We start from the raw sequence: 19,846 nt of genomic DNA on the forward strand, positions 1-19,846 counted from the left end.
CAGGTTAAGTGGAAAAGGATAAGTGGTATTAAATTTAGGAGAATATTTATGCAAACCTCAAGAAATCAAGTACATTTTCCGGAGAGGCAGGGGTATTTCTCTTCCAATGGAAACTGACAAGAGAGGAGGAACGTTCAATTACCTTACTTCTGAAATACATTAATGCCCATTTCCTCCATTTATCGGCGGTGACATCTTGACCCAATGCAAATTTAATGCTGCAGAACTCCAAATGTGGTCTGAGAAAATGGGGGCCATCAGACCAGAAGTTTCATTCTCTTTCTCTTGATTAACAGCCTCGGCCAAGACGTACCGTCATGTTTACCCAACTCTTAACCCACCAGAGAGATCAGGTGGTTCCCAATATATTAGCTTTCAACAACAGATCTTCTGATATACTGACTTACGTATTAATACGAACATGCACAATTGGTGTCTTCCCAGACGAAGCAGGTATCCACCCTTTCCCAATGGAAGGAAGGAAGTCCTCAACTTACAACAGATCATTTAGTGACCCTTTGCAGTTATAACGGTACTGACAAAAAGCAGACTTAGGGCCATTTTTCACGCTTAGGACCGTGCCGCCATCTAAACGGTCACGTGATCAAAATTCGGACGGTTCATATTTATGACCGTTGCCGTGTCCCCGTGTCACGTGATCCCCTTTCGGGACCTTCTGACAAACAAAATCGACGGGGAATCCAGAGTCACTACTTCACAGCTGTCAGAACTGAAGTCGGAACTGAAGAAGCTTCTTGGGTGAGAAGCGAAACATCTCCCAAGGGGGAGGGGGGGGAAACCAAGAAAAGCCCAGTTGCCTTTTGGAAGAAAAGAAAAAAACAGCACCTTTGTGAGAAGCCTGTTACTAACTGAACAACCGCAGCGATTCGCTGAACAGTTGTGGCAAGTAAGGTCGTGACTATATACATATAGTTGATTAAAATTGCTTGAAGAGATTCCTTTTTGGTTAAGGTACCAATTCTTCAAAAAGGTGTCCTAATCCTGTTTTACAACAAACACAGTCTGTTATTGTCATCATCTGGCTTTAAAAAAGCTCCTTATGCCCAGAGGGTGGCATTGAAAATATTGCTTGGTCCTAATAATGCTACAGTTGACTCTCCCTAGGACATTAAGGGACGCGGTGGCTCAGTGGGTTAGGACGCTGAGCTTGTCGATCAGAAGGTCGGCAGTTTGGCGGGTCGAATCCCGAGTGCCGTGTAACAGAGTGAGCGCCTGTTACTCGTCCCAGCTTCTGCCAACCTAGCAGTTCAAAAGCACGTAAAAATGCAAGTAGAAAAATAGGGACCACTACAGTGGGAAGGTAACAGCGTTATTTTCGTAACTCGAGGAGCATCTGTAGTTAAAGGATGCCCAAAGGATGCTCTTTGGGGACCGGGGCGGTCTTGGGAGGGGGGGCAAAGTCAGATCAGATAAACAAAAGGGCTCGTTTGTGTCTTTCACCTGAGACGAAATAAGGCTCTTCCACTGCCAAGGTACCATTCTGAACTGCTATTTCAAGCGGCAAACAAATAAAACGTTGTGAAAGATGTCCTAGCAAGCAAAGCGATCCATAATGAGCCGCAAGGGGGGGGAAATGCTTACCGCTGGGGTTGAAAGCCATGCAGCAGATGGGCTTCTCGTGGGCGGGGAAGTGCGCTACGACGCCGTCACTATCGGAGTCCTCGCTCACCAGGACCTGTGAAATAGCACAGAAAATGGAAGGTGAGCAGTGCAAACAGCCGTTTGGTTCTATGACGTTGGAAGCCCAGGGATTCCCTCAGTGGTTACAGCACCAGGCTAGAAAATGGGAGTGCTAGTACCGACTTAGGCACGAAAGCCAGCTCGGTGACTTTGGGCCAATCACCAGGAAACAGTGAGTTCTAGTCCGGCCTTAGCCATGAAAGCCATCTGGGTGACTTTGGGCCAATCACCAGGAGACAGTGAGTTCTAGTCCGGCCTTAGGCATGAAAGCCAGCTGGGCGACTTTGGGCCAATCACCAGGAGACGGTGAGTTCTAGTCCGGCCTTAGCCATGAAAGCCAGTTGGGCGACTTTGGGCCAATCACCAGGAGACGGTGAATTCTAGTCCGGCCTTAGCCATGAAATCCAGCTGGGCGACTTTGGGCCAATCACCAGGAGACGGTGAATTCTAGTCTGGCCTTAGGCATGAAAGCCAGCTGGGTGACCTTGGGCCAATCACCAGGAGACGGTGAGTTCTAGTCCGGCCTTAGGCATGAAAGCCAGGTGAGCGACCCTGGGCCAATCACCAGGAGACGGTGAGTTCTAGTCCGGCCTTAGCCATGAAACCCAGCTGGGCGACTTCAGGCCAGTCTTTTTCTCTCAGACTAACCCTAACCCACCTGACAGGGTTGTTGCTGTAGGGAAATAAGAGGAGGAAGGTGTGTTCCAACATGTTTGCCATCTTGAGTTATTTGTACAAACAAACAAACAGACAAATATCCTTTCTTAAGTCGTCCGAGTAAGGAATGACCCTATAAAGTTCATTAGGCATAAGGAAAATTACATCTGCTAGCAAAAGGCCTCCTTCTTCCAGCTCAAGCATAAGTGGGGTCAGACCTGGGCAGCCTTTCACGTTGCATAAAATCACCAGAGTCAACTTTATTTTTATTTTATTTTTTACAAAGCAGAACTTGGCAAGTTCCCCAGTAGTTCTTACTGACACAAACTTATCCGAAAATTAATTTTTTATGGAAGCTTTTTTTTAAACAAGGTAAAAAGACCTAACCTGGCCTATGGGACCTCTGGGATTCTCTGAGCTTGGTTGGGTTTTTTTGCAGACGTTTCATGACCCAACTAGGTAACATCATCAGTGCTAGAAGGGAGGGGTAGGGGTTGTCTCGCTGTTTACATACGTGGCTTGACCTATCAGTGCATGGGGAGGGGGAAATGTTGATCTCTTGTGGAGTCCTTGGTGCTCTCTGAGCTTGGTTGTTTTCTTGTAGACGTTTTCATGACCCATCTAGGTAACATCATCAGTGCTAGCAGGGAATGGGGTGTGGGAGGAGGAGGAGAGGAGGAAGAGGAGGAAAGGACAGTGCTGTCCATGGTGCCTTCTAAGCTTGGTTGTTTTGCTCAGTGGGTTAGGACGCTGAGCTTGTCGATCAGAAGGTCGGCAGTTTGGCGGGTCGAATCCCGAGTGCTGCGTAGCAGAGTGAGCGCCTGTTACGCGTCCCAGCTTCTGCCAACCTAGCAGTTCGAAAGCACGTAAAAATGCAAGTAGAAAAATAGGGACCACTACGGGTGGGAAGGTAACAGCGTTCCGTGCGCCTTTGGCGTCTAGTCATGCCGGCCACATGACCACGGAGACGTCCTCGGACAAGCGCTGGCTCTTCGGCTTTGAAACGGAGATGAGCACCAGCCCCTAGGGTCGGAAACGACTAGCACGCATGTGCGGGGGAACCTTTACCTTTAAGCTTGGTTGTTTTCTTGCAGACGTTTCTTTACTCAAATAGGTAATATGCACAACCCCACTTTCTTATAGCCCTCTGTGACTGCTCTTATGTATGCAGTTGACGGGACATTAAGGTGGGCGAAAAAGAGCCCTATCCACTCAGCAATCCAACTGAGGTTGAATCTAATGGACCACTGAGACAGCTGTGGTACTGTTGATTAAACTGCATATTCGTTGAGGTCTTGAACATTCTTTGAACTAGCTGTCTAATTGTTATAGCTAAACCAGAAATCTAATATGTGTTTGTGTGTGTGTGTGTGTGTGTGTGTGTGTGTGTGTTTCTTTAAGCCTCCCTCAATTTAGACATTATACTTTGGGCCAATGTTACGGCTGGCCAATGAGAAAAGCTGCATCAATCCAGCCCAACACAGTGATCTAGTTATTTTACAAAAGAGGTCATGACAACAAAGGACAACGTAAGGACACGCATCCTGACACACCCATAAAAGCATCTCTAAAAATATTCCACCTCTATCAACCGTTAGCAGGGGGAAAGCGAACTATCGCCAATGGGCAATCTCAGCAGTTCTTCTCTTTTTTAATGGAATCCAGCATCAAGCTAGCTCGATTTCAACGAGCTTTGGCTCAGTCAGGGCCGTTAATCTGCAATGAAAATGTCTTCCTGAGAAAAAGCAGAGCTCCTTAAATAAAAGTGAAGGCAGATATTCTTCAGTTCAGAGGGAATGTGGGGGAGGGACAGGAAGAGGGGGAGAGAGAGAGAGGGGGGGGGCGGATTTCAAAAACTTCCAATGATGGAGCACCCTCATTTCCAGGAGGCAGGTTGTTCCACTGGTTAATTGCTCTCACTGTCAGGAAGTTTCTCCTTACTTCCAGGTTGCTTCTCTCCTTTGATTAGTTTCCATCCGTTGCTTCTTTTCTTGCCTTCTGGTGCATTGAAGAATAGCTTGACTCCCTCTTTTTGGGGGCAGCCCCTGAGATATTGGAAGGCTGCTATCCTGTCCCCCCTCGTCCTTCTCTTCATTAAACTAAAGGTAAAGGTTCCCCCGCGCATGCGTGCTAGTCGTTTCCGACTCTAGGGGCCGGTGCTCATCTCCGTTTCAAAGCCGAACAGTCAGCGCTTGTCCGAGGACGTCTCCGTGGTCATGTGGCCGGCGTGACTAGACGCCAAAGGCGCACGGAACGCTGTTACCTTCCCACCATAGTGGTCCCTATTTTTCTATTTGCATTTTTTACGTGCTTTCGAACTGCTAGATTGGCAGAAGCTGGGACGACTAACGGGCGCTCACTCTGCTACGCGGCACTCGGGATTCGACCCGCCAAACTGCCGACCTTCTGATCGACAAGCTCAGCGTCCTAACCCACTGAGCCACCGTGTCCCTTTTCATTAAACTGGACATGCCCAATTCCAGCAGCCGTCCCTTATATGAGTTAGCCTCCAGTCCCCTGATCATCTTTGCTGCTCTTCTCTGCACTCTTTCTAGAGTCTCGACATCTTTTTTACATCGTGGGGACCAGAATGGGATGCAAGTGTAGCATCACTAGAGAGCTGTAAAGTGGCACTATCACTTCCCCTCATCTTGATGGGAAGATTGGGAGGACATCAATGGCCAGGGCAGTTATTTATTGTCTGTGAAAAGAGTGCAATCAGAAACAAGCAGCCAATAAAAGCCGACATTGGTAGGTTGATGTTTTATTGTTGGAAGGTCATTTATCTGTTAAGTGATTGGCCTGGGGCCCAAAGGGTGGCTTTGCTCATAGATTCGTGATATTTGATAAGCCATCTTTGTCGGGCTGTGGTTTTTAAAATCAATTCTTAACCAAATGGAAATTAAATACCGGTGCAATCTGTCGCTCCCCTCCGCCTAATCAGAGTCTCAACCTTCAGTATCACAAAGCAACATTAAAAAACAAAACACACACACAAAAAAGGTTTGCACGGAAAGCGTCAAGGCCTGACCCACAAATCTCCATTTAGGACGCAGTCCTTCCAAAGTTCAACCTTCAGAAGGAAGCCCAAACTGCATTTTGAATGAATTCCCGTCAATTTTAAAGAGGAGCCTAACCGTTTGGATGCTCCGAACTGCAGAAAGGAAGAACGGTAGGGTATGAAAACAGTTCAAGGACCGTAGATCTCTAGTCTAAACCGTTGGAAGTTTATCTCACAAATACGGCTTATTTTCTCCTGAATTTGTAGGACTCCCTCTCCCACCTAAGGGAAAGTTTATCACAGTTTTATTTATTTTTAATTTAATTTATTATTATTTTTTTAAAAAATCACGTGTTTTTTTTTAAACCACCCAATCTCCCTCAGGGAGGGACTCCGGGTGATGTACGATAATACAAAGTTAAAAGTATAAAAAATTTCAAATGTGAGCATTTAAAATTTATCAAGTGCATAATTTAGAAGGAGGCAAAAGATGTTCAAACCTTGTTAAAAATTAGCAAACAAAAGGCAAGGAGATAGTCCTCAAGGCGCTAACCAGCCCCAAGCAAGTCCGCAGAGCCATGTTTTAACCCCTTTTCAGAAGGCCAGGAGAGTGGGGGGGGCAGCCTCACCTCTGGTGTGTGTGTGTGTGTGTGTGTGTGTGTGTGTGTGTGTGTGTGTGAATATTCCATGGGGTGGGGGCAAGGGCAGAGAAAACTCTCTTTCGGGACCCCACCAGTCGGAATTCTTCAACTGATGGGTTCACAATTCACCTTCCCTGTATATGTTATGTTATGTTATGTTATGTTATGTTATGTTATGTTATGTTATGTTATGTTATGTTATGTTATGTTATGTTATGTTATGTTATGTCATGTTATACTATACCAGTGATGGCAAACCTTTTAGAGACCGAGTGCCCAAACTGCAACCCAAAACCCACTTATTTTTAGCAAAGTGCCAGGGCTGCATCAGCATTGTGGTGCCCTCAAGGGGGGGTGGGGGTGGGGCGTGGCCCACTGGGTGGGCGTGGCTGCAGTGGTCACGGCAGACTGGGTGAGCGTGGCCAGGGCCAGTCTCTCACCATCTCCGGGGCATCCGCGCGGGGCCAACGCCGTTTGCTTGCTCACTTCCTGCCCTGTTGCATGCAAACGCCACGTGCTCGCTACTCTGGCAAATTCTGCTGGGGCAACGGTGTGCGTGCCCACGGAGAGGGCTCTGAGTGCCACCTCTGGCATGCGGGCCATAGGTTCGCCACTGTACTGTACTGTACTATACTATACTATACTATATAATACTATACTATACTATACTATACTATACTATACTATACCAGTGTTTTTCAACCACTGTTCCGCGGCACACTAGTGTGCCGCAAGATGTTGCCTGGTGTGCCATGGGAAAAATTGAAAAGTAATTATAAAATACTTTCTTTGTGTTTATTTGATTCCTATTCAAGAGAATTACTTTATATATAGTCAATATAGGCACAGAGTTAAATTTTTTAACATTTTCTAATGGTGGAGTGCCTCGTGATTTTTTTCATGAAACAAGTGTGCCTTTGCCCAAAAAAGGTTGGAAAACACTGTACTATACTATACTATACTATACTATACTATACTATACTATACTATACTATACTATGTATAATGACCACTATCAAGCGCAAAATTTCTGTTGCTAAGCAAGGCAGTTGTTGAGTTTTGCCCCCATTTTACACTTGTGAAGCAAATCATTGCGGTTGTTTCAGTGAATCGTGCGGTCATTAAGCGAACTGACTTTGCTTGTCAGAAGCCGGCTGGGAACGTTACGAATGGCAATCACATGACCCCAGGGCAGTGCCAGTTGCCAGGCAACCAAAATTTGATCACGTGACCCTGGGGATGCTGCAAGGGTCATTAGTGTGAAAAATGGTCCTAAGTCACTTTTTTCAATGCCATACAGTGACTTTTGAAAAAGATGTTGAGACTCTGGAAAGAGTGCAGAGAAGAGCAACAAAGATGATCAGTGGGCTGGAGGCCAGAACATATAGAGAACGGTTGCTGGAATTGGGTCTGTCTGGTTTAATGAAGAGAAGGATGAGGGGGGACATAATAGCAGTCTTCCAGTATCTCAGGGGTTGCCCCAAAGAAGAGGGAGTCAAGCTGTTCTCCTCAAAAGCACCTGAAGGCAGGAGAAGATGCAACAGATGGAAACTAACCAAGGAGAGAAGCAACCTAGAACTAAGGAGAAACTTCCTGACAGTGAGGACAATTAACCAATGGAACAACCTGCCTCCAGAAGTGGTGAATGTTCCAACCCTGGAAGTTTTTACGAAGAGACTGGACAGCCATTTGTCTGAAATGGTATAGGGTTTCCTGCCCGAGCAGGGGGTTGGACTAGATGACCTCCAAAGGTCCCTTCCAACTTTATTATTAACTGCAGTGATTCACTTAACAACTGTGGCAAGAAAAATTGTAAACTGGGGCAAAACTCATTTAACAAATGTCTCGTTTAGCAACGTAAATTTGGGACTCAGTTATGGTCATAGGTCGAGAACTACCTGCATTGGGACTAAGACTTGTAGGGCTTTATAGCCATTTAATGTCAGTTCTGCCTGTGAATCCTCTGGATAATAGAATATGTGCGTCAGGTGTGGACTGACTGATTGATTGATAGTTTGCTTGATAAATAAAATTTCTACCCCAGAGTAGAATTTGAGTACCAGAATGCATTTATAAATATATGTATGAATTGCCTCTTGGATTCATACTTTTTTTTTTAATCCTTTGCCTTTCCTTGTGAGTGCACAAACACTTATGCTATAAATAATCAGCTATATAGTAGACTTGGCAGGTTTAAAGCCAAGCAAACTTTTTTAAAAAGGCAGTTATGTCAGACAAATTCTGGGTGGTCCCCCACCTAATGAATTAATGAAGAGAAAATAAATTACAAAAATGTAACTCCAGTCAGTAAAAGTTTATGTATTTACATTTGGTTGGGGGGAGAGGAACACACACACACATACACACACACACACACACACACATATACATACTCATTTTAGCTAATTAATGCCTCCAAAGAAATCATCATTATTTTTAAATGAAAAAAAATTGCTAACACTTCATTAAAAGGACATTTAAACAAGTTCACAAATCTTACTACTGTATTTAAGCTGACCACAGAGTTGTCTGAGCTCCTCAGTAATTATTTTTATCCAGCTTTCAAATATGAACATCATGGCCAAATTTAATAACTCAGCCTTTTTAAAGAAAACAGAAAAAAAGCTAGTTCTCCAAAAGGAAGGAAGGAAGGAAGGAAGGAAGGAAGGAAGGAAGGAAGGAAGGAAGGAAGGAAGGAAGGAAGGAAGGAAGGAAGGAAGGAAGGAAGGAAGGAAGAAATTAAGGAGGAAGGAAGGAAGGAAGGAAGGAAGGAAGGAAGGAAGGGAGGGAGGAAGAAAGAAATTAAGGAGGAAGGAAGGAAGGAAGGAAGGAAGGAAGGAAGGAAGGAAGGAAGGAAGGAAAGAAAGAAAGAAAGAAAGAAATTAAGGAGGAAGGAAGGAAGGAAGGAGGAAAGAAAGAAAGAAAGAAAGAAAGAAAGAAATTAAGGAGGAAGGAAGGAAGGAAGGAAAGAGAAAGAAAGAAAGAAAGAAAGAAAGAAAGAAAGAAAGAAAGAAAGAAAGAAAGAAAGAAAGAAAGAAAGAAAGAAAGAGACTGTGAAATTACTGGGCAAACAATTGCTACATTCAAAAACACAACTTCAAAAACTAATTAACTCAGATATTTTCCTTTGAACTAATTGGAGCTAAATCTTTGCTCTTTCGTCCACTCCTGTTAACTTTTCCTCTGCATCTCAGACCAAATTTATGTTAATCCTGAACATAAATTTACACTTATCTTGGACAAATCTCCTCCTTCTCAGACTGGTGTGAGAGTAAGAAAGGCTAAAACCAGATTTACAAACAGGCCACAAAAGTTAGTTGCTTGAAAAAAAAATGTTCTCCCATCTCTCGGAGCCTTGAAAGAAGAAAGAAGGCAAGCCAACATTTCTCCCCTAAGCGCCTTTATAGACAACACATTTAGTAGCTATGCTAGGTGTAGTAAGGATAACACAGTTCTTCAGCCTACGTTCACCAGCAAGGAATCGCTGAACACCTGAGGGTGCTGATATAATGCTGGGAAAACCTGTTACAAAAAGGGACCTTGGAGGTCATCTAGTCCAACTGCCTGCTCGGGCAGGAAACCCTATACCATTTCAGACAAATGGCTGTCCAACCTCTTTTTCAAAACTTCCAGTGTTGGAGCATTCACAGCTTCTGGAGGCAGGTTGTTCCACTGGTTAATTGTTCTAACTGTCAGAAAATTTCTCCTTAATTCCAGGTTGCTTCTCTCCTTGATGAGTTTCCATCTGTTGCTTCTTGTCCTGCTTTCAGGCACTTTGGAGAATATCTTGACTCTGTCTCTTTTCAGGCAGCCCCTGAGATATTGGAAGGCTGCTATCATGTCCCCACTCCTCCTTCTCTTCATTAAACTAGACATAGCCAATTCCAGCAACCGTTCTTTATATATTTAGTCTCCAGTCCCCTGATCATCTTTGTTGCTCTTCTCTACACTCTTTCTAGAGTCATCTTTTTTACATCGTGGTGACCAAAACTGGATGCAGTATTCCAAGTGTGGCCTTACCAAGGCCTTCAGTTCAAAATGACTGGTGGGGAATGCAAGTATGGAAGGACGGCCAAGAACATAAATCCTTTCCAATGAAGGCAAATATACGTGTCCCGGGATAATGAAGCGAGATTGAATCTGACTCTGTAGGACAAACAGGGAGGAAGCTAACCACCAGAATGCAAGAATACAAGTGAGCGGACAGACCAGGAGACCCAAACTCATTGGTAGCCTCACATTGCAATGAACAGGGACATATATTCAATTTCTCAGCTACTAAGATTGTTGGCCAAGCAAGTACAAAAACAGCCAGGGAAATGATTGAAGCCTGGGAAACGGGCCCGTCATCAGTCAACAGGAGTGCTGATTTACCACCAGCTTATCAGGTGCTTAGGATCCAAGGGCTTGGCAGCACAAGGGAATGACAGCCAATCGCCAGTCATCAACAGGCCAATCAGCCAATAAGAAGGCACAACATAAACACAATTTACCGAATGGCCCAAAGCACATATTTCAGTAGAGAGAAATTCCCTGAAAATGGGCTCCAGCATGAATCCAAAAGCTTGGCAAAGTAAATCCCTGGTCCCGGGATTTGACCGACCCAAATTCGATTTTGAATAAATCCTTCCATTCCCCACTAGACTGTTAGAACTGAAGAAGCTTCTTGGATAAGAAGCAAAATTGGTGGACTGGTGCAAAAAAAATAAAGTAACTTGGTGCTAAATGTTGATAAAACAAAGGAGAATGTTGTAGATTTTAGAAAGAGCCGGCATAGTCACATTGCACTCAGTATCAAGGATGCAGCTGTAGAGGTGGTCAACAGTATTACGTATCTTGGGGTGCAGATAACTAACAATCTGAAGTGGTCTCTCCACACCTCATCCTTAGCGAAGTGTGCAAACCAGCGTCTGCATTTCCTGTGTCGGATGAGGAGAGCACATCTTTCTCCTTCTGTCCTAGCCACTTTTTACAGATGCACAATTGAGAACATTTTAACATTTTAACAAACTACATCACTGTCTGGCTTGGCGGCAGCCGTGCCTCAGATAGAAGGTCCATACAGAGAGTGGTAAGGACAGTAGAGAAGATCGTAGGAAGTTCGCTCCCTGGGATTCAGGACGCTGCTTATATACACTATGTGCTTAGAGCAGGGCTTTTCAACCAGTGGTACGGGTACCACCTGTGGTACATTGGCACCTGGCAGGTGGTAAACGACCATCCTAGAAAAGTGGTAGTGGGTGAGGGGAATGAGCTGAACTGGTGGCAGCACCGCACAAGCCTGAGCGAGAGACGGCTGGAGCTGCAGGGCTGTCAGGGCTCAGTGGAAGCGCCAGGATCAGCGCCAGGTTCCAGCTGGAACTTGACACCGATCCTTACGCTTCTGAGCCCAGAAGAAGCGCCGATCAGCTGGAATGTTGCAGCATCTCCAGGGTCTTGTGATTTACATTCAGATGCTTGGCAACTGATTCATATTTATGACGGTCATAGTGTCCCAGGGTCATGTGAAGTGACCAAAACCTGCTGCAACCACCCAGCAGATGGGGGGAGAATAAAACCAAAGACCCCACCCCACCCCACCCCCGCTGCCAATCCTCAACAGAAATGCTCCCAACAATGAAAACCTCGGACAGGAGGAAGAGCGCCGCCGGGCAGGCAGGCAGGTGTCTTGCTCGGCTGTGGCTTGGGGGGCACTTTTTTCAGTGCCACTGTAACTTCGAACAGTCACTAAGCGAACTGTGATCCCCCTTAGGCGACCTTCCGACAAGCAAAGTCAATGGAGGACCTGGATTCACTTAACAACCGCCTGACTCGCTTAACAAATGCAGCGATTCGCTTAACAACTGTGGCAAGAACCTTGCTGCAGCTGCCAAAAAGCCAACACAGTGCTAGGCTGCATTAACAGAGGGATAGAATCAAGATCACGTGAAGTACTAATACCACTTTACAATGCTTTGGTAAGGCCACACCTGGAATACTGCATCCAGTTTTGGTCACCACGATGTAAAAAAGATGTTGAGACTCTAGAAAGGGTACAGAGAAGAGCAACAAAGATGATTGGGGGACTGGAGGCTAAAACATATAGGGAAAGGTTGCTGGAACTGGGTATGTGTAGTTTAACGAAGAGAAGGCCTAGGGGTGACATGATAGCAGTGTTCCAATATCTCAGGGGCTGCCACAAAGAAGAGGGAGTCAAGCTATTCTCCAAAGCACCTGAAAGCAGGACAACAAGAAGCAACAGATGGAAACTAGTCAAGGAGAGAAGCAACCTAGAACTAAGGAGAAACTTCCTGACAGTTAGAACAATTAACCAGTGGAACAACCTGCCTCCAGAGGTGGTGAATGCTCCAACACTGGAGGTTTTTAAGAAGAGACTGGACAGCCATTTGCCTGAAATGGTATAAGGTTTCCTGCCTGAGCAGGGGGTTGGACTAGATGACCACCAAGGTCCCTTCCAAATAATAATAATAATAATAATAATAATAATAATAATAATAATAATAATAATAATAATAATAATAATAGTTATTATTATTATTATTATTATTATTATTATTATTATTATTATTATTATTATTATTATTATTATTAACCCATTTAACAAACGTCTCACTTAACAGCAGAAATTTGGGGCTGCGTTGTGGTCATAAGTCGAGGACGACCTGTAGAAGACGCAGACGCCGCCATGCATTCTGAGAACCGGCTGCAAATCTATACCGAAGCCTTCAGCCTGCTCTTAAAATTCATTCCGAATTGCCCCTCCTTGTTTAACCCATAATAGGGAAGATTTCTTTGATGAGCAAACTGTGTTTTTTCAAGGCCATTTATTTACTGCTCTTAATTCTTCCCTGCCAAAATCCCAAGGACACCTAAACCCGGCTGAAGAAAAGAAAGGGCTGTGACTTAACTCCACTTATGGACTTGCCTCCTGAAATCCTGGGAAAGGAGCGAACGCCCAATTTCACGCAACCATATTTGAGCAAGGAGGAAAACGTCCTGCTCGGCAAGCAGCTATAATAGGATACCTTTCTATAAAAGGAGAACTTGGGGAAGGAATGAGAGTTTTTCTGGTCCCAGTGCCTCCTTAAGAGATTTGCACGCCCTCCTTGTCTATCTTCTCTTTGTTAGCGGGAGAGAAAACGAAAGGCAATCCAGAGAATTTCATTCCCTTTCCGCAGGCTGGCCAATTCATTGATTTTTGCCAGTGGCAGGACTCAGAATTCAGCGTTGGTAGACCTGGGTCAGGGGGTAGGCAACCTTGGCTCTTTTATGACTCGTGGACTTCAACTCCCAGAATTCCTCAGCCAGCCACACTGAGGGGAAAGGGAGAGGTCTCTAAGCTGAGCCATGCTGGCTCAGGAATTCTGGGAGTTGAAGTCCACGAGTCATAAAAAGAGCCAAGATTGCCTACCCCTGGCCTAGGCCTAGGCCACTTTAGGACTTGTGGACTTCAACTCCCAGAATTCCTGAGTCAGCTATGCTGAGGGGAAAAGGAGAGGTTTCCATGCTGAGCCATGCTGGCTCAGGAATTCTGGGAGTTGAAGTCCACGAGTCATAAAAAGAGCCAAGATTGCCCACCCCTGGCCTAGGCCGCTTTATGACTTGCGGACTTCAACTCCCAGAATTCCTGAGTCAGCTATGCTGAGGGGGAAAGGAGAGGTTTCCATGCTAAGCCATGCTGGCTCAGGAATTCTGGGAGTTGAAGTCAACGAGTCATAAAAGCCATGATGGCCTACCCCTGGCCTAGGCCGCTTTATGACTCGTGGACTTCAACTCCCAGAATTCCTGGGCCAGCCACGCTGAGGAGAAATAGAGAGGTTTCCATGCTGAGCCATGCGGGCTCAGGAATTCTGGGAGTTGAAGTCCACGAGTCATAAGAGAGCCAAGTTTGCCTACCCATGACCTGGGGTGTCGAACATCAAAAGAGCCACCAGCTTTCTTTTTGAAAAAGATCTTTTCTCAGATGACTGAGCTAAAACTCTAATTTTGTGCCAGAAGATGATCATAAAACTGCCACCAATAATGTCATGAAATTTTAAAAAGATTGGCCCAAAGCAGCTCTGCCTGGGGCTGTTGATTGTGTCTCTGCACAAACTGCCGTTCGGCCTCTCCCTCTAGGGCAGAGGCCCCCAACCTTTGGGGCGCCACCAGCCTGGTGCCGGTCCACAGACCACGGGTTGGGGACCCCCTGGACTAGAAGACCTCCAAGACCCCTTCCAACTCTGTTGTTCCGTTATTCTGAGAAGCGAAATGTTTTCAAAGGAAAAAACAAAACAAAACAGCAAGAACGTCCGGTTGCCTTTTGGAAAAAGCACCGTGACCTGGACGATTGAGAATCTCCATTGATATCAACAATCTGATCGTGTTTCAGTGTTGAATTGGAGACGAGCCTTAGAGATCATCTGATCTGGCCTCCAGCTCCATACAGGATCTGCTAAGGCGTTGGGAACTGACCTCCTCAGCCAGGCTTTCAAGGCACCCCGCCTCCCAAAGGCACAAGGGATGTGATATATCACATGGGGCAGCTTCTTAATCCCGTGTAGTGTCAGAAAACTGCAGAAGAATTCTCTGCTTTTCCAAAAATGGATGTCTTGAACTCATGCAGAGATAAAAGGCGGTATATACCTTGGCAGGCTGGAGATGCTGAGTTACCCATGCAGTAAAAAAAGCAACTTGTTCTTAAATTTGGGGCGCAAAATTAAATGCACCTACGTCAATACAGGTACTTGCATGAATAGGCAACTTGCAATCATTCGTTTAGTGACTGTTCGAAGTGGCAACAGTACTGAAAAAAGTGACTTGTGACCGTTTTCATACTTGCGATCACTGCAGCATTCCCATGGTCAAGTGATCAAAATTCATAAATTCATAAATTTTATCTGTTGTTCTTGTATATCTGCATCTCATCAAGAGTACCCTCATCTTATGATCCTGAGAAAGTATTACCAGACTATGGCTTATTAGCAAGACCCTTGAACTGAAACAAGACTCAGGAGCACAATGTAGGGAAGGAGCAGCAGAAACTGGAGGCGGAGTCAAAAGGGGAATTAGTCTAGAATCCCTACATAGCCACAAGCGGACAAAGTCCAACCTCCCTTGAATTCTGCAAACCCTTATCTAACTCCTAGCAGGTGCCAACCGTTAGTTGAGAAGATCCCTCTGCATAGGTATGAGTAGCAAAAAAAAATCAGTTTAACCGGACATTCATGTGTGGCCCTGATCTTTTGCGCGTGACATATCCTCACCCCAGTTCAGCCTCTCCACCACAATGCAGTACAGACAATACTCGGACCTTTGAAACAGGGCCCATCATAGTCTCTGGTCCGCTGGAGAAGCCTTCTGGCAGCATTCAGCCTCTGCACCCTGTTACTGGTTCCTTGGATTTTAGGCCTTTTGAACTGAGAAGGGGTGACGTTGGAGGATAGGAACAAGGAAAGGAACCTGCCAGGTTAAGATCTTCTTTTTTCTTTTTCCTCTTATGGTCAGATTACAAAATTCTGAGACTTCACACCCCACTTCCAGAGACAAGTTGAACCATGTGAGGAACGGCTGCAGGAATTGGGTATGTCTAATTTAATGAAGAAGGGACGCGGTGGCTCAGTGGGTTAGGATGCTGAGCTTGTCGATCAGATGGTCGGCAGTTTGGCGGGTTGAATCCCGAGTGCCGCGTAACAGAGTGAGCGCCTGTTACTCATCCCAGCTTCTGCCAACCTAGCAGTTCGAAAGCACGTAAAAATGCAAGTAGAAAAATAGGGACCACTACGGTGGGAAGGTAACAGCGTTCCATGCACCTCTGGCGTCTAGTCATGCCGGCCACATGACCACAGAGATTTATTTATTTTATTTATTTAATTAAATTTTTATACCACCCTTCTCCCGAAGGACTCAGGGCGGTGAACAGGGCATATCTTAAAACTACAAAAGTACAAAAGTTAAAAAAAGAATTAAATTATTGCCCACAATAAAAAACAATAAAAAAATATATATAAATATTAAAACCCTAAGTGATTCCCCATCAGGCCAGGCCAGCTTGTTCAAATAAATGGGTCTTTAACCCGCGCCGGAAGGAGCGGAGATCCGGTGCCATCTGGAGCTCAACCGGCAGCTGATTCCACAAAGCCGGAGCGCCCACAGAGAAGGCCCTCCCCCTGGGGGCCACCAGCCGACATTCTCTGACTGGAGGCACCCTGAGGAGGCCCTCTCTGTGGGAACGCACGGGGCGGAGGGGAGTCGACGCCGGCAGCAGGTGGTCCCCGAGGTATTCCGGACCCATGCCATGTAAGGACTTAAAAACCATCACTAAGACCTTGAACCTCACCCGGAAGACAACTGGTAACCAATGCAGCTCGCGGAGCAAAGGTGTAACATGGGAGTACCGGGAAACTCCCAAGACAACTCTCGCGGCCGCATTCTGTACCAGTTGGAGCCTCCGAGTGGTCTTCAAGGGAAGCCCCATGTAGAGAGCATTGCAATAGTCAAGACGAGAGGTCACGAGCGCATGAGTGACCGTACACAGGGCATCCCGGTCTAGATAGGGCTGCAACTGCCGCACCAGGCGAACCTGTGCGAAAGCCCCCCTGGTCACGGCTACTACATGATCTTCTAAGGTAAGCCGTGCATCCAGGAGGACTCCCAAGTTGCGAGCCCTATCTACGGCGATGTCCTTGGACAAGCGCTGGCTCTTCGGCTTTGAAACAGAGATGAGCACCGGCCCCTAGAGTTGGAAACGACTAGCACGCATGTGCGGGGGAACCTTTACCTTTTACCTAATTTAATGAAAACAAGGATTAGGTGTGACTTAAGCGGATGCCACAAGGAAGAGGGAGAGGGTTCAACCTATCCTGCAAAGCACCTGAGGGCAGGACAGCTTCTCAAAGAGAAGTCCAACCTAGAATTAAAGAGAAATTTCTCAACAGTGAGAATAATTCACCAGGGGAACAGCTTGCCTCCAGAAGTTGTGGGGTTTTTAAGAAGAGATTGGACAACCATTTGTCTGAAATGGTACAGGGTTTCCTATTTGAGCAGGGGGTTGGTCTAGAAGACCTCCAAATTCCCTACCAACTCTGCTATTCTGTTCTGCTCTGTTAATTCCAGCAGAATTCCTAATCCCCAAAGCACAGCAGCAGGATGAGCCAAGAACTAAATGTATTCTCCTGCTTGCACTTATTCTATGATATTTCAGGAGTTCAGAGAGGGAAACAAAAAAAAAGTCTTTAGCTTGCTTAAATAGCCCAAGCGCCATCGTTTTACACACACACACGCACAAATGCCCCAAAGAAACCAGCTTTTCATCGTATCCATTAAGCAGGCCAGCTCATGATTACTACGAAGATCAGAGGCCAAGTTCATTAAAGGCAAAAAAAAATAAAATAATAATCCTCTAAATCATATATAAGGCAACTTAAAAACCTACGATAAATCATTTTATTAGTCAAGCTATTTGCAAGAGGAGTCTGGGAGCAGACACTGAACGTCAGAAATAATGACTGCATTAAAAACGGCTTCATGAGAAATTTATGAAGCAGAATTTCAATCTCCCTTCTCCCCCCTCCCCTTTTTTTTTCTTGGTTTTATAGAAAAAGAAAAGAGTGTATTTTCCAGGAAAGTATAATAAACCTTGAATGGACCAACCAGCCTTATACTAAAATAAACGAAGCTTGTAAAATCTTAAATGAAAGAGGCAGAGTTTCGCTCCTCTGGGGCTCCGTGCTCTGAAGGTCAACTGAGTATGTTTATTTCTTCAAACCCGACCTTAAGAAAACTGAAATTCAATTTGCCAAAGAGGTAAAAGTCTGGATGAGAAACCAAGAGACCCCAAGCTCTCCTGCTCCCTTTGGCATGGAAGCTGGCAAGTGACTTTGAGTCAGTTACTGTCACTCTTTTAACAGCCCAGGGCAAGGGTAGGCAACCTTGACTCTTTTGTGACGTGTGGACTTCAACTCCCAGAATTCCTGAGCCAGCCACGCTGAGGAGAAAGGGAGAGGTTTCCATGCTGAGCCGTGCTGGCTCAGGAATTCTGGGAGTTGAAGTCCACGAGTCATAAAAGAGCCAAGGTTGCCTACCCTTGGCCCAAGGAGACGGGACATCGTTATGTAGGCCAGGGGTCCCCCAATCCTGGGTCCGTGGACCGGTACCGGGCCACGGCATGCCACCAACCAGTCCGCACAAACAAGCAAAGCCCCATCCGTGGGATGCAGGCAGCATGCAAAATCACGCACCCTCTGGTCCGCGGAAAAACCTCTCTCCACGGAACCGGTCCTTGGTGCCCAAAAGGTTGGGGACCTCTGATGTAGGCCACACCACAACTGGTCTGAAATAGAACAGGTAGTCCTTGACTTACAACAGTTCACTTAGTGACCACTCAAAGTTACAAGGCCACTGGAAAAAGTGACTTAGGATACTTTTCAGGATCCCCCTGCTCATGTGATTTATATTCGGATGCTTGGTAACTGACTCACTTTTATATGGTGGCATGTCCCGGGGTGATGTGATCCCTTCTTGCGACTTTCTGAGAAGCAAAGTCAATGGGGAAATCCAATTCACCTAACAACCGTGTTACTAATTTAACAACTGCAGTGATTCAGTTAATTAATGGTCATAAAATGGGGCAAAACTCACTCAACACATTTCTCACTTAGCAACATAAATTCTGGGCTTGATTGGTTAGATAGATAGATAGATAGATAGATAGATAGATAGATAGATAGATAGATAGATAGATAGATAGATAGATAGACAGACAGACAGACAGGCAGGCAGGCAGGCAGGCAGGCAGGCAGACAGACAGATAGATATGGGCAGATAGAAAGTAAGATAGATAGACAGACAGACTGAATGGATGGATGGATAGATATAGATATAATAGATATATAGATATAAATATAGATAGATAGATAGATAGATAGATAGATAGATAGATAGATAGATAGATAGATAGATAGATAGATAGATGTTTTTTAATATGTATTGCCCTGTTCACCGCCCTGAGTCCTTCGGGAGAAGGGCGGTATACAAATTTAATAAATAAATAAATAAATAAATAAATAAATATAAGAGGGACGTGGTGGCTCAGTGGGTTAGGACGCTGAGCTTGTCGATCAGAAGGTCGGCAGTTTGGCGGGTCGAATCCCGAGTGCCACGTAACAGAGTGAGCGCCTGTTACATGTCCCAGCTTCTGCCAACCTAGCAGTTCGAAAGCACGTAAAAATGCAAGTAGAAAAATAGGGACCACTCCGGTGGGAAGGTAACAGCGTTCCGTGCGCCTTTGGCGTCTAGTCATGCCAGCCACATGACCACGGAGACGTCCTCGGACAAGCGCTGGCTCTTCGGCTTTGAAACGGAGATGAGCACCGGCCCCTAGAGTCGGAAACGACTAGCACACATGTGCGGGGGAACCTTTACCTTTACAGATAGATAGATAGATAGATAGATAGATAGATAGATAGATAGATAGATAGATAGATAGATAGATAGATAGATAGATAGATAGATAGGATAGATAGATAGATAGATAGATAGATAGATAGATAGATAGATAGATAGATAGATAGATAGATAGATAAGCAGACAGACAGACAGATCCTCGACATGGCCATAGTTGAACTCAAAATTTCTGTTGCTAAGCAAGACAGTTGTTAAGAGAGTTTTGCCCTGTTTTACGACCTTTATTTCCACAATGGTTAATAACACGATTGTTAGGTGAATCTGCTTTCCCCATTGCTTGTCAGAAGTGCTCATAAGGGGATCACATGACCCGGGACAGTGTGACCGTCATAATTATGAGCCAGTTGCCAAGCGTCTGAATTCTGATCAGGTGACCATGGGGATGCTGCAACTGTCATAAACT

The 19,846-nt window shown here is 45.4% G+C and overlaps 1 protein-coding gene across 1 annotated transcript in view; it reads right to left on the reverse strand.

Annotated features, from left to right (window-relative positions):
• BCAS3 (BCAS3 microtubule associated cell migration factor) overlaps positions 1–19,846 on the reverse strand; it is a 467,769-nt gene that overhangs the window by 307,692 nt on the left and 140,231 nt on the right. Inside the window, exon 13 of the mRNA XM_083379706.1 lies at positions 1,603–1,696. Within this exon, the coding sequence (XP_083235832.1) occupies positions 1,603–1,696 (94 nt within the window). The remainder of the gene's footprint in view (positions 1–1,602; positions 1,697–19,846) is intronic.

The sequence above is a fragment of the Vipera ursinii genome (genome assembly GCF_947247035.1).
Source record: "Vipera ursinii genome assembly, chromosome: 1".
Lineage (NCBI taxonomy): Eukaryota > Metazoa > Chordata > Lepidosauria > Squamata > Viperidae > Vipera > Vipera ursinii.